Genomic DNA, 13,385 nt, shown 5'->3' on the forward strand with positions numbered 1-13,385 from the left:
TAGTCGCCCAACCTAAGTCATATGCTTAAGATGAGAATCCAAGGTGCCTCTCCCGGATGGGCTTTATTGACCCCAAATCTCCATGACTCAGGTTCCGGGGGCGGTGTAACCTTTCCCTGAGCCATGCAACAGGTACCCCCTTATATGACGTACTTTAGGTCTTACATTTGCCTCTTGCGAAATTTTATTCGCGAACTAGGGTGTACGCCATAAAGGTTCGCCCCTATATACGAAATTTTATTCGCGTTTCTGCGAAATTTTCGCGTCTCTTTGTTTCTGCAAAATGTTCGCGTTTCTTTATTCTCTCATTCATCTTTTCATTTCTGTCATCTCTTTCATTCATTCTTTCATTTCTGTCATCTCTTTCATTCATTCTTTCATTCTCATAATATCATATCATTTGAATCAAAATAAATATTCAAGAGAAATTCTAATACATGTTAACTCTGAAATCTTTGTAGTTGTGAAATCTTTGTAATTCTGCGATTCTATCGCGTTTTGTAAATCAAATCAAAAATTTTTTTATTCTCTGTAAAAGAAATATTCTAGAGAAATATATAAATTGAATTTTCTCAGTTTTCTATAATTTTGAAATCTCCCAATATTTGTAATTTTGAAATCTTTGTAATCTTGAAATCTTAGTAATCTTTATAATCTTTGAAATGTTGAAATCTTTGAAATCTTTCTAAATCAAATCAAAAATCTTTTATTTTCTGTAAAAGAAATATTCTAGAAATATATATAAATCGATTTTTTTTTTTGAAATCTTAGTAATTTTTGAAATCTTGAAATTTTTGTTATCGTGCGATTGAATCGCTTTTTGTAAATCAAATCAAAAATCTTTTTATTCGCTCTTAGTATAAAGTAAAATGTTCAAGGAAGTGGTACTTATCTTTCATGTGAGTCGTTGTTGTTATCAGAGAAGTGAATAAATGCCTTGAAATGTATGAATTTCGCGCATCAAAAAGAAGTGTGAGAAGTGAGATTTGAACCCTCGACATGCTTCTTGGATTTTCTTGCACCATACCAACTGTGCGAAGCCTCTCTTGCGAAATAATCAAATTTCTTGCGAAGTAATCAAATTCCAACCGTGTGAGAGGCAATTCTGTATAAATTTTGCGTAACAAAAATAATCATGCGAGAAGCAAGAATTGATCTCGCGATCTGCTGCTTGCATTCATGCCTCGTGACCAATTGTGCAAGCTTATTCTTTGCGAAATACCTCTGCGAAATTATCATCAACTCTCTTCTGTGCGAAATAATCAAAAACAAATATGCGAGTGGCAAGAATTGATCTCATGACATTCTCCTTGCGAAGTATCACATGAACCATCTGTGACAACTCTGCTGTGCAAATAACTAAACAACTGTAAACCTTTATCCTCATCTTCACCCTTAATAGCTTAAATATAAATATGCGAAAAAGGCACGCATGAGGTGGGAATCGAACACGCGACAATGAGCTCATAAACTTCGCACATGACCAATTGTGCTGCCTCTTGTTTGCGAAATTATGAAATAGTTCTGCGAAATTATTCATTTTTTCGCTCTCTGTAAAAAAGAATAAGACTATGTTCGCATGATCGAACTTGCGACCACGAACGCACATACTGTTCTCTGAACCAATTGTGCAAGGACCTCTCTGCGAAATTAACGCATAACTTTTTTCCTTATTCTTTTATTCTCCCATGCAAATGAGAAGAAAATGAAAAATATGTGTCTCAGCGAATTCGAACCCGTGACCTATTTGTTGTTCGCTCAGCCTTGAACCATCTGTGTGAATTTCTGTTTGTTTCTTTCCTCTGTTTCTTCACAAAATGCCTCTTGCTTTCTCCTGAACATGAAAATCTTCCACTGAAACTTCCATTTTTTTCTTAAATTTCACCACAACAACTAATTTTTTCTCTCCCTCTTTTCATGTCTTTGAATCGTTGATGATGTTTATTCCCTGAAAGTGTGATTTCTTCCATAGAATTTCAATTTTTGAACCTAAACTTTGTAGATCTAGAAAAATATGAACAGTAGCTAATCTTCATGAAAATTTCTTGATCCAAAAAGTTACAGGAAGGATAAATCCTTTACTCGTCCCTGTTTCTAGCGCCAAAATGTAGTTGCGGGAAATCCTACAACACACCCCTTGTATTATCATGACTATGATTTCTAGATTTAAACTTATTTGATATGAAAATAAAGATAAAGATAATGAAAATAGAAAATAAGACACAAGATTTACGTGGTTCGATCAATATGATCTACATCCACGGGTTCAGAGATCTTCATTATAATTATTGAAATTACATTTGGTTTACATTGAGAATCTCCATTAATGAGTATTTGGAGTTCTAGGTTGGTAGAGGAAGAAGAACGAAATAATAATAATACAAATTCTAAACTTGTTTTCTCTCACTCTGACTTTCCCTTTATATAGGTGTTTACATAGTGGATGACATCTCATATGTAGTGGAGTACAACTCATATTATCTCGCGCCCAAACTACATTCTCGCAAGCTTCTCTACCTACTCGCAAACTCTCTCTATAACTTCACAGGCTCTATCTATAATATCGCAAACTCTTACTGTTGTGCGATATTTGGATCCTACACTCAAATGGGCCAAATATCGTACTTACCGGGAGGACATTAAGTATTTTCTCATGCTCGTGAGTCGGCCATGGACGCTTGACGGTTTTTTTATCTTATTGTGCTATTTTTTGTTTCTTCCCATGGTTCTAAAACCTACCGAACGAGAATTATACAACTAGATTTAATCCTCGGGAATGAAAAAATGATTTTATATAATATCATAATGGAGAAACATATAAAATCCAAGAAGAGTAGAAGAGATTTATGATGTGTCTAACTAGGTTCTCTCGTGAGGTTTTTATATATATAATACTTGGTTTCCTAACTTGACTTAGGCTAAGTCTTATGGGCTAGATTTGGCTTCTAGATTAGACAAAAAGCGTTGCAATTTCTTGTCAAAGCGTTGTCTATTTTCAGCACTACTTCTCTCTCCAGATATATCTCGAATGCCAACTAGCAGCGAGATAGCTTTTATGAATGGTTACGCGCAGAATAAATCAACTTTTCATTGTTTGGTTCAGCGCCGAGTGGAATACTCCACGATATCTGCGTTGTTCCATTCAGCGGAAGATAGAAAAAAAAGTTTACGCTGAGTGATTCAGCGTAGCCTCATTGTTTGGTTCTGCGACTGGTATACCAGAATAAAATTGCCATAAGACTTAGGGGGTTATTCTAGCTAACGTTGACTTCCAGTATGGATGCTAGATTGGAAGGCCACAAGACTAAGTTTTAGAGCAAGAGCTATGGGTAGTGTCACTCCTTCATTTAAAAAGGTAAACTACCAATTTGAGCTGATTAGAGGCTACTATGGGTAGTTTTTACCCTTACCCCCCCACCCCCCACCCCCACTTGTTCACACACTATTTCAACTCAACGAGTGGTTGGTAGTGTAACACTAGACAGGGAACAGTCTCTCGTATGGAAAAATAAAGCTACACGGGGGAGGAAAAAATTGTCTTACATGGGGGACTGTCTCCCGTGTAGCAAAAAAATTGCACTGGACGGGGGGCGGTTCCCAGTTTGGCAGTTTTTTAGATACACACGGGGGACTGTCCCCCATGTTGATGTTTTTTTTTTTTTTTTAGTTTCAATTTTTTTTTTATCTCCCGTGTAGTGCTTCTTTTAATTTTTGCCCATAGTGGGTTAACTCGTTTCTTTGAGCGAGTCCTCCTTCATATGAAAGAGTCAGTCTTTATTTGGGGACTACCCATAGTCCTTACACTTAGAATAGAATTTCCTAACTTGATTTCGAAAGACTTTGGCTCTTAAGTTGCCAAATTCTGTACCTAATTTACATCATGTTTGGATATCACCAAGAAAGTTGTGTTTTGAATTTTAGAAATAATAAAATACAGAAGTTAGTTTGAGTATACAATTTCAAAATGAAACAAAAGAATAACTTGACTTTTAATGCTGGTATCCAAACAAACACCAGATTATCCTAGTCGAATGGAATAAATGTAAAAAGCCATTGGGCCACGATTGAAATCAAAACCCAAGTTCTAAGACTCAGTTTTGACTTGCACAACTATTGTGGAGGAGAAAACATATTCTCGTAAAACCCTAAATCTGACATCGGCATTCATCAGGTATATCTCTCTCTATCTCCATCTTTTATCTCTAATGTGCCGAATAAACAACTTATGTTGAGACATTTTCTTGGTTTAGGGTTCAAATCGAGAACGAAATTAATCAGTTCTAGAAGTCAATTTACAGAAACACGGTGGTGGTCTTCTTCTTCATCTAAAATTGTAACAAACATGGAAGAAAACAAGATAGATTTGAAGAAGGAACCGGAGATTCCAAAGGTAAAAGTTCCCGATTGATTTGAATTTTCAAGTTTTGTGTTCCGATTGAATAGAATTTGGTGTTATGAACTGTTGATACTGAAGTTTAGATTGGTGGTTTTAGGTTGAGACAGCTGAAGAACTTGAGAGGAAGAAGAAGAAAGAAGAGAAGGTTTGTGATTGTTTTTTTCTCAGTTCCATCTAAATCATTGTTTACCAACTCTTGCTGCATTGTATTGATTCTGTTGTTGTTTTATAGGCTAAGGAGAAAGAATTGAAGAAGTTAAAGGCGTTGGAGAAAGCAGCAGCGGCGAAAAACCAGGTGAATTGTTGATTTTGTGGATTATTAGTTATATTATGACTTATGAGGAGACTTTGAAGTGATTTTAAGCTTGGTATTATGTTTATGTAATGTTTAGATTCTAGGCTGTTGAGGTTAATGTCTTTTTGGGTGTTTAAAATATGGAACTGAATTTGTTTTGACTTTTGCGATGATGCTATACAGGCACAGAAGGCTGCTGCTGCTAGTAAGAAAAGTGAGAAGAAAGTTGCTAAGAAAGAAGCTGTGGAAGAAAATCTTGAGGATTATGTTGACCCTGCAACTAATCCTGGAGAGAAGAAACATCTTTCCCGTCAAATGGCAAAGCAGTATAGTCCAGCTGCGGTGGAAAAATCGTAAGTATTAAAGTCGTACTTATATGCTAAATGAACTCTGGTTTGGTGATGTATATAACTTGTGTGCTTCTATGGTGTAGGTGGTATGCATGGTGGGAGAAATCAGGTTATTTTATTGCAGATGCTAACAGTACTAAACCTGCCTTCACAATTGTGAGTTCTGATTGAAGTTTTTTTAATGTCACTTCTTTTGTGCATTTTTGTCGTGTGGGCACTTTATCACTCATGGACACTTCTGAGGGTATTTTCCTGTAGTAATCTGATGTGTATATTCCGTGTCTTTTGCACATGATCACGTTTGAATGTAATTTACTGTAGATCAAATTCTATGTTTTTAAAACTACATCCAAATGTTAGAAGGACGATATGAAACTACATCCAAATGTGAGTTCTGATTGAAGTTTACTTTATGTTAGTGCGTCACTTTTTTTGTTCATTTGGTCGCGTGGGCACGCTATCGCTCGTGGACACTTCTGAGGGTACTTGCATGTAGTAATGTGATGTGTATTCCGTGTCTTTCGCACATGATCACGCTTGATTATAATTTATTCTTCTAGGTCAAATTCTACGTTTTAAAACTACATCCAAATGTTAGAAGTATGATATGAAATCAATAACGTTTTCCTTAATACAAGTATTTTTAATATACTGTTTACCTGGTGTTCGGATGTTGGTAACACCATCAACTTTCTTAAGAAAGAGTAGAGCAGAGAAAAGAAAATTTTGCTGAGATATTGTTTTTATATAGAGGATCATCTCTTTCAAACGGCATGATTTCTGTCAAGCTACATCTATTCTTGTCCCTGAATTTTTTTTTCTTTCCTATCTTGGACTTGGGTTTGTTAACCATTAGCTGGCATTTTGTGCAATCTCATGCAGGTACTCCCACCCCCGAATGTGACTGGGGCCCTACACATTGGCCATGCTCTAACTGCTGCTATTCAGGTCTGTATTTCTTCTCTTTTCTGTTAACTAATCGTTATTTTAGTATGTAATACTTAGTGACAATTGTTATCTTTGTAATGCAGGATACAATTTGTCGTTGGAGGAGAATGTCTGGCTTCAACGTTTGTTGGGTCCCAGGGATGGATCATGCTGGCATAGCGACACAGGTTCCTCTTTTTACTAATTTTTTGTCTTTGTAGTTTTAACGTTTTAATTAGATGGTTCCCGATGTCTATGCTCTCTGATTTAGTAAAAGTAATATTTTCTTTTGAGCTTGAAACAGCTGCCGTGCTAGTCATAAATAGTTGAGTTATATTCTATATAAAACTCAAATTATGAGACTCCAAGTTCACTGTTTAGACACCGCTGAAATATGGTAAACAAAAAAGATTGTATCTATTTAGTATACATATGTAACGAGTAAATAAACACAACATACTACCTCCGTTTCTGGAAAAGAGATACCTAAAATGAAAAAGTGATGGCATCTCTTTTCCAGAAATGGAGGGAGTACAATATTACTTGTATCTAATGCTAGATTTACATACCCAAGGCTTTGGAATAAACAAAAAACATCAGAGACTTACTTACCGGGTTTGACACTAATATTTAATACATAATGTGATTTTAACATTAATATTTAATACATGATAAACTGCTGTGCTATTGGCGAGTGTTAACCTGTACACTGGTGGAAAGGCACATGCTTTTGCATACGAAAGCAAAAAAGTAACTTCCATGTTAAAGTATCATCTATTGTTACTTGTTGTTTGATACATGGCCAAGTTGCATTTAATATTTCTGTGCTTGCACAAATATTTTCTAAACCATTTGGGGTTTTAACGAGTCGTTAATAATGGAAGAGAGACTGAGTGTATGAACTGAACAATCTGTGGATTATTTGCCACCAGGCTTCTTATAATTTGCACCGGCACTTTAGAGGTGCTTAGCATATGTAGTAAGTAGTAAAAGAAAGGAAGACCGAAGTAGTGACACATTGCTCTGATGACATGATACATCTTGCATATGCAACACCTCCAGGTTTAAGTTGATCACTGATTGGTCTCTAGAAACTTATAGTTTCTGCTTTTCTTCTTTAAATTCTTTTATGTTCTCTGAGAGGTGTTTACTGCAGGTTGTTTGTTACTCCTAACCAATTACTGAGGATGCCATTTGCAGGTTGTTGTGGAGAAAAAGATAATGCGTGATAGCAAAAGAACAAGGCATGATATTGGTCGTGAAGATTTTGTGAAAGAAGTGAGTTTTGAACTTCAGTGATTAGTCCTGAGGCATGAATTATAAGATAATGCCAGTAAATACCTTTTTAACTAGTAACAATCACAATTTTTTTATTTGGTTTATGCTTGTGCTCTGAAGGTATGGAAATGGAAGAATGAGCATGAAAATACAATATTAAATCAGGAACGGCGGATAGGTGTCTCTCTCGACTGGTCTCGTGAGGTACAGAATTCAGTGCCTTTCTTATCCCTTGTTACTTCACTTCGACTAAAAAATAATAAGTACGGCTCTTTCTGGCACTACCATATAATGTTTTTTCATTGTCTCGTTGTCGTAGTGCTTTACAATGGACGAGCCAAGATCGAAGGCTGTGACTGAAGCTTTTGTTCGCCTTTATAAAGATCGTCTCATATATAGGTACTTCTGACACTGTAATCTTTTTGCTCAAGTCTTTTCTGTCCCAAGTTTGTTGCGCTTGTTACTTGTTGTATCTTTTTGGCATTGTTCAGTCTTATGTTCTTAATGCATTTTTCTTATTCATTTTGGTAACTTGTAATGTGTGAATTCTCTTATTAGGGATAACCGACTTGTGAACTGGGATTGCGTCTTGCGGACGGCTATATCTGATATCGAAGTATGAGCACAAACTTTAAGTGGTTCATTTTCTCGTGAAAATGCCGATTTCCTGATCTTGCTTCGTTTTATAGGTGGATTACAAAGACATAAAGGAAAGAACGCTGTTAAAGGTTCCCGGTTATGATACCCCAGTAGAGTTTGGTGTACTTACATCTTTTGCTTACCCTTTGGAGGGGGAGTTGGGCGAGATAGTTGTTGCCACAACTAGAGTGGAGACAATGTTAGGTGATACTGCCATAGCTGTCCATCCTGAAGACGAGAGGTACACTCATCTTCATGGAAAGTATGCAATTCATCCATTCAATGGAAGGAGACTGCCCATTATTTGTGATGGAATACTTGTCGATCCACAATTTGGGACAGGTGCTGTTAAGGTAATATGATCTGACTTCAAGTGAGACTCATTACATTTTTTGGCTTTCAAGTGGCTTGGTTATTATTATTTGTGTTTGGCGTTTAATTTTCCTGTCATGAATCTTACCAGATCACACCTGCTCATGATCCAAATGATTTTGAAGTTGGGAAACGTCATAATCTGGAATTTATCAACATCTTGACCAATGAAGGATTAATTAACAGCAATGGTGGGTCAGCTTTTAAGGGCATGCCACGGTTTGAAGCTCGTGTAGCTGTTATTGAGGCACTAAAGAAGAAGGATCTCTATAAAGGTGCTCAGAATAACGAGATGCGTCTTGGTGTTTGTTCAAGGACTAACGATGTTGTGGAACCGATGATTAAGCCCCAATGGTATGTTAATTGTAATGGTATGGCAAAGCAAGCTCTCGATGCTGTCGTGGATGAGAAGTGTAAGAAAATTGAAATCATTCCAAAGCAGTATACTGCTGAGTGGAGAAGGTGGCTGGAAAACATCCGAGATTGGTGCATCTCAAGGCAACTGTGGTGGGGACACCGTGTTCCAGCATGGTATGTTACACTGGAGGATGACCAGTTACAAGAATATGGTGTGTATGCTGATCATTGGGTGGTTGGGAGAAATGAAGAGGAAGCTCTATCCGAGGCTAATAAAATCTCTGGTGGAAAGAAGTTTCAGATGACTCAAGATCCGGATGTATTGGACACTTGGTTTTCCTCTGGATTGTTTCCGTTATCTGTGCTGGGATGGCCTGATAATACTGCTGATTTTAGAGCATTTTATCCAACTTCAGTTCTTGAAACTGGACATGACATTCTCTTCTTTTGGGTAGCACGCATGGTCATGCTAGGAATGCAGCTCGGTGGTGATGTACCTTTCAGAAAGGTAGATTGATTGGATGTCTTGGTGGTAAAATTTAAAAAATTGATGTCTGACATAGTAATGTGTGCATACTAGCAATAAGTAGGCACACACACACACACACACCATGTGATAGTTCTTTTCCAACAGCATGTATAAATCATGTATAGGCTTATCCAAATAAAAGAAGACGTTTTAGATAAGTTTTGGAATTTAGATTAAAAATATGGTTCGCATGTTTAGATATTGCTGTAGAATAGATATTTTGCTTTCCTTGCATATATCATAAACTGTTGCACTTGTAGGTGAATCTTCACAGTCTGTTCAGGCGTTCTCTTTATGAAATACATATTAAAAAATACACTGGTGTAGTCGAATAAAAATTTTGTGCAGCTTGTGTCCTTTTTTAACCTTGCTTCTTTTCTTTCCCTATTCTTTTGTTCTAGTCGATTCGCCCTAATATTTCATGCCAGCCAAAAAATTCACCTGACAATCTGACATATATTTGTAGGTTTACTTGCATCCAATGATTCGTGATGCACACGGTCGTAAAATGTCAAAATCTTTGGGAAATGTGATTGATCCACTTGAAGTAATAAATGGGGTAACCTTGGAAAACCTGCACAAAAGGCTGGAAGAGGGTAACCTGGATCCTAATGAGCTAGTTGTTGCCAAAGAGGGACAAGTGAAAGACTTCCCTAATGGCATTGCTGAATGTGGTGCAGATGCGCTGCGGTTCGCCCTTGTCTCTTATACAGCTCAGGTTTGATTATTTGCTCATTACTGATGTATTTGATTTCTTTCCCTTAGCTTATTATAGTAATTATTTGTATCTTGTGCTTCCAGTCGGATAAGATAAATTTGGATATCCAAAGAGTTGTTGGTTATAGACAATGGTGCAACAAACTATGGAATGCCATTCGCTTTGCAATGACCAAGCTCGGCGACAATTACGTTCCTCCCGCGAAACTAAATCCAGACTCTCTTCCATTCAGCTGCAAGTGGATACTGTCAGTGTTGAACAAAGCCATATCCAAGACAGTTGCAGCCCTCGAGTCTTACGAGTTTTCTGATGCTTCCACAGCAGTATATTCATGGTGGCAATTCCAATTATGTGATATATTCATCGAAGCAATTAAACCTTACTTTGTGGGGGATGATAAGTTTAATGATGAACGGAGTGCTGCACGTGATACTCTGTGGATTTGTTTGGACAATGGTTTGCGGTTGCTCCACCCATTTATGCCATATGTTACTGAAGAATTGTGGCAGCGTCTTCCTCAAGTAGCCGGAAACTGTGCCAAGAAGGAATCAATCATGATTTCCGAGTACCCGTCAGTTGTAAAGGTTAGTCAAAAGATATGTATGATCATGAAACTTTTATATAATTCGGGGGAATAAACGGGATGGTCTGACTTGAGTGTGCGAAAATATCTTGCTCAAGCTTTCTTAATAGGCTCCAGACTTAAGCTTCCAGCCTCATAATTGGATGAGGGCATAAAGATTCCTATGGTCACTCTTATGCGAAATACATCTATTGTTTCACTACATAGGAGTAACTAATATTTTCCTGTCTGATGGTTGTTTCCTTATAAGCTAAAAAGTTGGTACATCTGTTTCTCATGCAGGAGTGGACAAATGAAGCAGTTGAAAGTGAGATGGATCTGGTTGAAACTCTTGTGAAGTCAATTAGATCTATCCGTGCTAATTTACCTCCAAATGAAAGGCTAGGAAGGTAAAAATCACGAAGTTCGGATTTTGATCACTAAATGAGATGGTTCAGACTAGATACTTTTGCAAATGTTAACAGGGACGCTTTCAGTTAATATCTGAAAAGCTTCTAGTTAGAGATGCCTTGACATCTACCTTGAAATCTTTCTGTTTGCAGGAAACCAGCTTTTGTGGTTTGCCGGTCGGACGCTGTTGGAGATGTTATCAGAAGCCGTGAACTTGAGATATCAACTCTTGCTTCATTGTCATCTTTTGAGGTTAGTTAACATTTGATCTTGGTTCTTGAACTTGCTTAGAATTTAGCACTCTCTTCAAGTCTCCACTTCATAATATATAGGTTCTTGTCTTAGATTGCTCTCTACATCAATTTTTTTGATGATACAAACCATCCCTTTGTAGAGTTTTATTGTAGAAGTTCCATGCGCTTTAGGTTTAACTTCTAGATATTTGGTCAATTTTGGTTCCCAAGTTCCATCAGAAAATTGCATATATACTATTGGAAATATATATACTACTACTGTTCTCATCATTGTGACCAATTGAATTTGGTATGTGTGAAGCTAATGGAATATGTGCTTGTTTTTGTTTTCATCATCCTGTATATTCAACCTCTTAACAGTATGGGGTTAAACTTCTTGCAGATTGTGGCTGAGAATGATGCTAACCTTGCAACATGTCTTGTTAATGTTGCAAACGAGCACTTCTCAACTTATCTACAACAGGCCCAAGGATCGCTTAATGCAGAAGCTGAACGGGAAAAACTAATGAAAAGGAAGGATGATATACAAAAGTGAGTTTCTCGATTGCTTAAATAAATACATTTCTTGATCTGTATATAATTTCGATGATCAACAAAACGAATAGCACACTAATCGAATGGTTTGCTACAGTTTTCAGTATTAGCATGATTTTGTATGAATCATGTTGGTTTGGTTAGATTAGGTTGTATTTGGATTCAACATGCCCTCATTTCAATTGGAAAAAACTCAACTGTCAAGACTTAATTTATTTGTCAAGATTAGTTGCACCTGACGTGGGTTTCTGCCAAATAGTTTTCTGACCTGATTCTCTCTCTTGGATATTTATTATTCCGCAGGCAAAGAGATACTTTGCAACAAAAGATGAACTCTATAGGTTATGAAGTTAAGGTTCCAGAGCATATTCGCGCAGAAAATGATAAGAAGCTAGCCAAATTGTTGCAAGAGCTGAAGATTGTCGAAGATGCATGTGAGATTTTAGAACAACCTTGAGTTCTAGTTGTCTCAGGATTAGAATCACAGATGGATTGAAACTACTGACAGCTTTAAGATTCCTTAGGGATTTCGTTGGTGGAAAATTTCTGCCACTTGATTCAAATTGATACATTTGACTCACTGAATATATGATTAAAATTTTGAGTGTTCCATCTTTTTCCTTCTTCAAATGTTTGATAGTGTTTATTGTTAGAAAACCATTTCTTGAGTAAGAATATATCACAAGAAGGTCAAATGACTAGTCTTGTTTTGTTGTTTGGCTTTGACACGACAAATGACTAACATGAGTGCTAGGCAATGTGAAGTTGGAACCCATACTTTGGCTTTAAAGTACTGCTTGGTTGATTTCAAGAAAGCATTGGGAACCAGAGTTACTTTTTTTTTTCTCTTTCCGCAGGACACTGTAGTATGAACCTCTTCAAGTCCTGAATTTCATGCAAGTTGGACGTTCGTGCATCCTATCCTAATTGAACCCTCGTTGATTCCAACTGGCCATAGTCATTGCACTTGTGATTCAAACAGTTGACTTATGTAGTAATTTTGTAGACAAGAGTCTTATACAAGTGGAATTTTTTTAATTTTTCTTTTTCTGTTTCTCTCCCTTTGAATAATCTATTAATGGAGTATCCAAGTTTATGGTAGTGGCGCAAAAAATGAGCCGTGCCGTGTGCAGGGAAACATGATCAATGAAACTGCTCAGAAACTTAAGCATAGTAGATTCAGATACCTTTTCTTATATTACTAATTGGGATTTCTAGTTATTTGGAAAACCAAAACAAAATTATTCAATACGAAATTTAGATATTCCAATGTCGACCAAATGAATTGAGGCAGTGAACACTGAATATGATGGTCAAGGAATTGAGTGAACACTGTATATGATGGACTGGCCCTTGACGTATGTCTTATTCGATTTCGAAGAAAATATTTTCTTCATTTTCTGTTCTGGGGGTGGTCCTAATCATAATACAAAAAATAAACAGATATTTTCTGTATAAAAAAAATGTGGCACATTTTGGTCCCCATTATATTTTGGATAAATAATGCTAAATATGTTAAATTAAATGCTTAGAAGAATTCTAGTCGTGTAACAGTCTTCTGTCACTATAAATGGTTATATCTCACTGGAACCAATTCAGAAAAGGAAGAAGATGAAAATCATCTTATTTTGATAAGTTTGATTGAAGACTTTTTGTTCAAGGGTGGGACAAATAGATTGCGACTTTGCTCCTACTAAGAAATCCAGGCCTTTGCTCATTCATTTTATCATGCCGTTAACAAGTCCATGTACAAGTGTAGTGTG

General features: G+C 36.7%; 1 protein-coding gene across 2 annotated transcripts; it reads left to right on the top strand.

Annotated features, from left to right (window-relative positions):
- The first annotated feature begins 4,077 nt into the window (after positions 1 to 4,077).
- LOC113276248 (valine--tRNA ligase, mitochondrial 1-like) lies at positions 4,078 to 12,336 on the top strand. Of its 2 annotated transcripts, XM_026525827.1 has the most exons (20): positions 4,078 to 4,171; positions 4,251 to 4,390; positions 4,494 to 4,541; positions 4,629 to 4,691; positions 4,875 to 5,044; positions 5,125 to 5,197; positions 5,924 to 5,989; positions 6,073 to 6,156; positions 7,169 to 7,246; positions 7,367 to 7,450; positions 7,566 to 7,645; positions 7,805 to 7,862; positions 7,936 to 8,238; positions 8,349 to 9,122; positions 9,610 to 9,861; positions 9,945 to 10,445; positions 10,727 to 10,833; positions 10,987 to 11,086; positions 11,471 to 11,619; positions 11,926 to 12,336. In XM_026525827.1, exons 2-20 carry the CDS (start codon positions 4,343 to 4,345, stop codon positions 12,077 to 12,079), a joined length of 3,192 nt encoding a protein of 1,063 aa, XP_026381612.1. In that variant the 5' UTR covers positions 4,078 to 4,171; positions 4,251 to 4,342; the 3' UTR covers positions 12,080 to 12,336. The 2 variants fall into 2 exon arrangements, with proteins under 2 accessions (XP_026381612.1, XP_026381611.1); XM_026525826.1 differs by lacking the exon at positions 4,078 to 4,171 and having other exon boundaries at positions 4,185 to 4,390.
- The last annotated feature ends 1,049 nt before the right edge of the window (positions 12,337 to 13,385 follow it).

This window comes from Papaver somniferum, chromosome 4 (genome assembly GCF_003573695.1).
Source record: "Papaver somniferum cultivar HN1 chromosome 4, ASM357369v1, whole genome shotgun sequence".
Taxonomy (NCBI): Eukaryota; Viridiplantae; Streptophyta; class Magnoliopsida; order Ranunculales; family Papaveraceae; genus Papaver; species Papaver somniferum.

Excerpts from the sequence above, each read along its gene's own strand:
- LOC113276248 (XM_026525826.1), top strand. The coding sequence starts at position 4,226 with ATGTTGAGACATTTTCTTGGTTTAGGGTTCAAATCGAGAACGAAATTA. Across the intron at positions 5,045-5,124 it reads CCAGCTGCGGTGGAAAAATC|GTGGTATGCATGGTGGGAGA; the intron begins GTAAGTATTAAA and ends TCTATGGTGTAG. Across the intron at positions 11,087-11,470 it reads CTTCATTGTCATCTTTTGAG|ATTGTGGCTGAGAATGATGC; the intron begins GTTAGTTAACAT and ends AACTTCTTGCAG.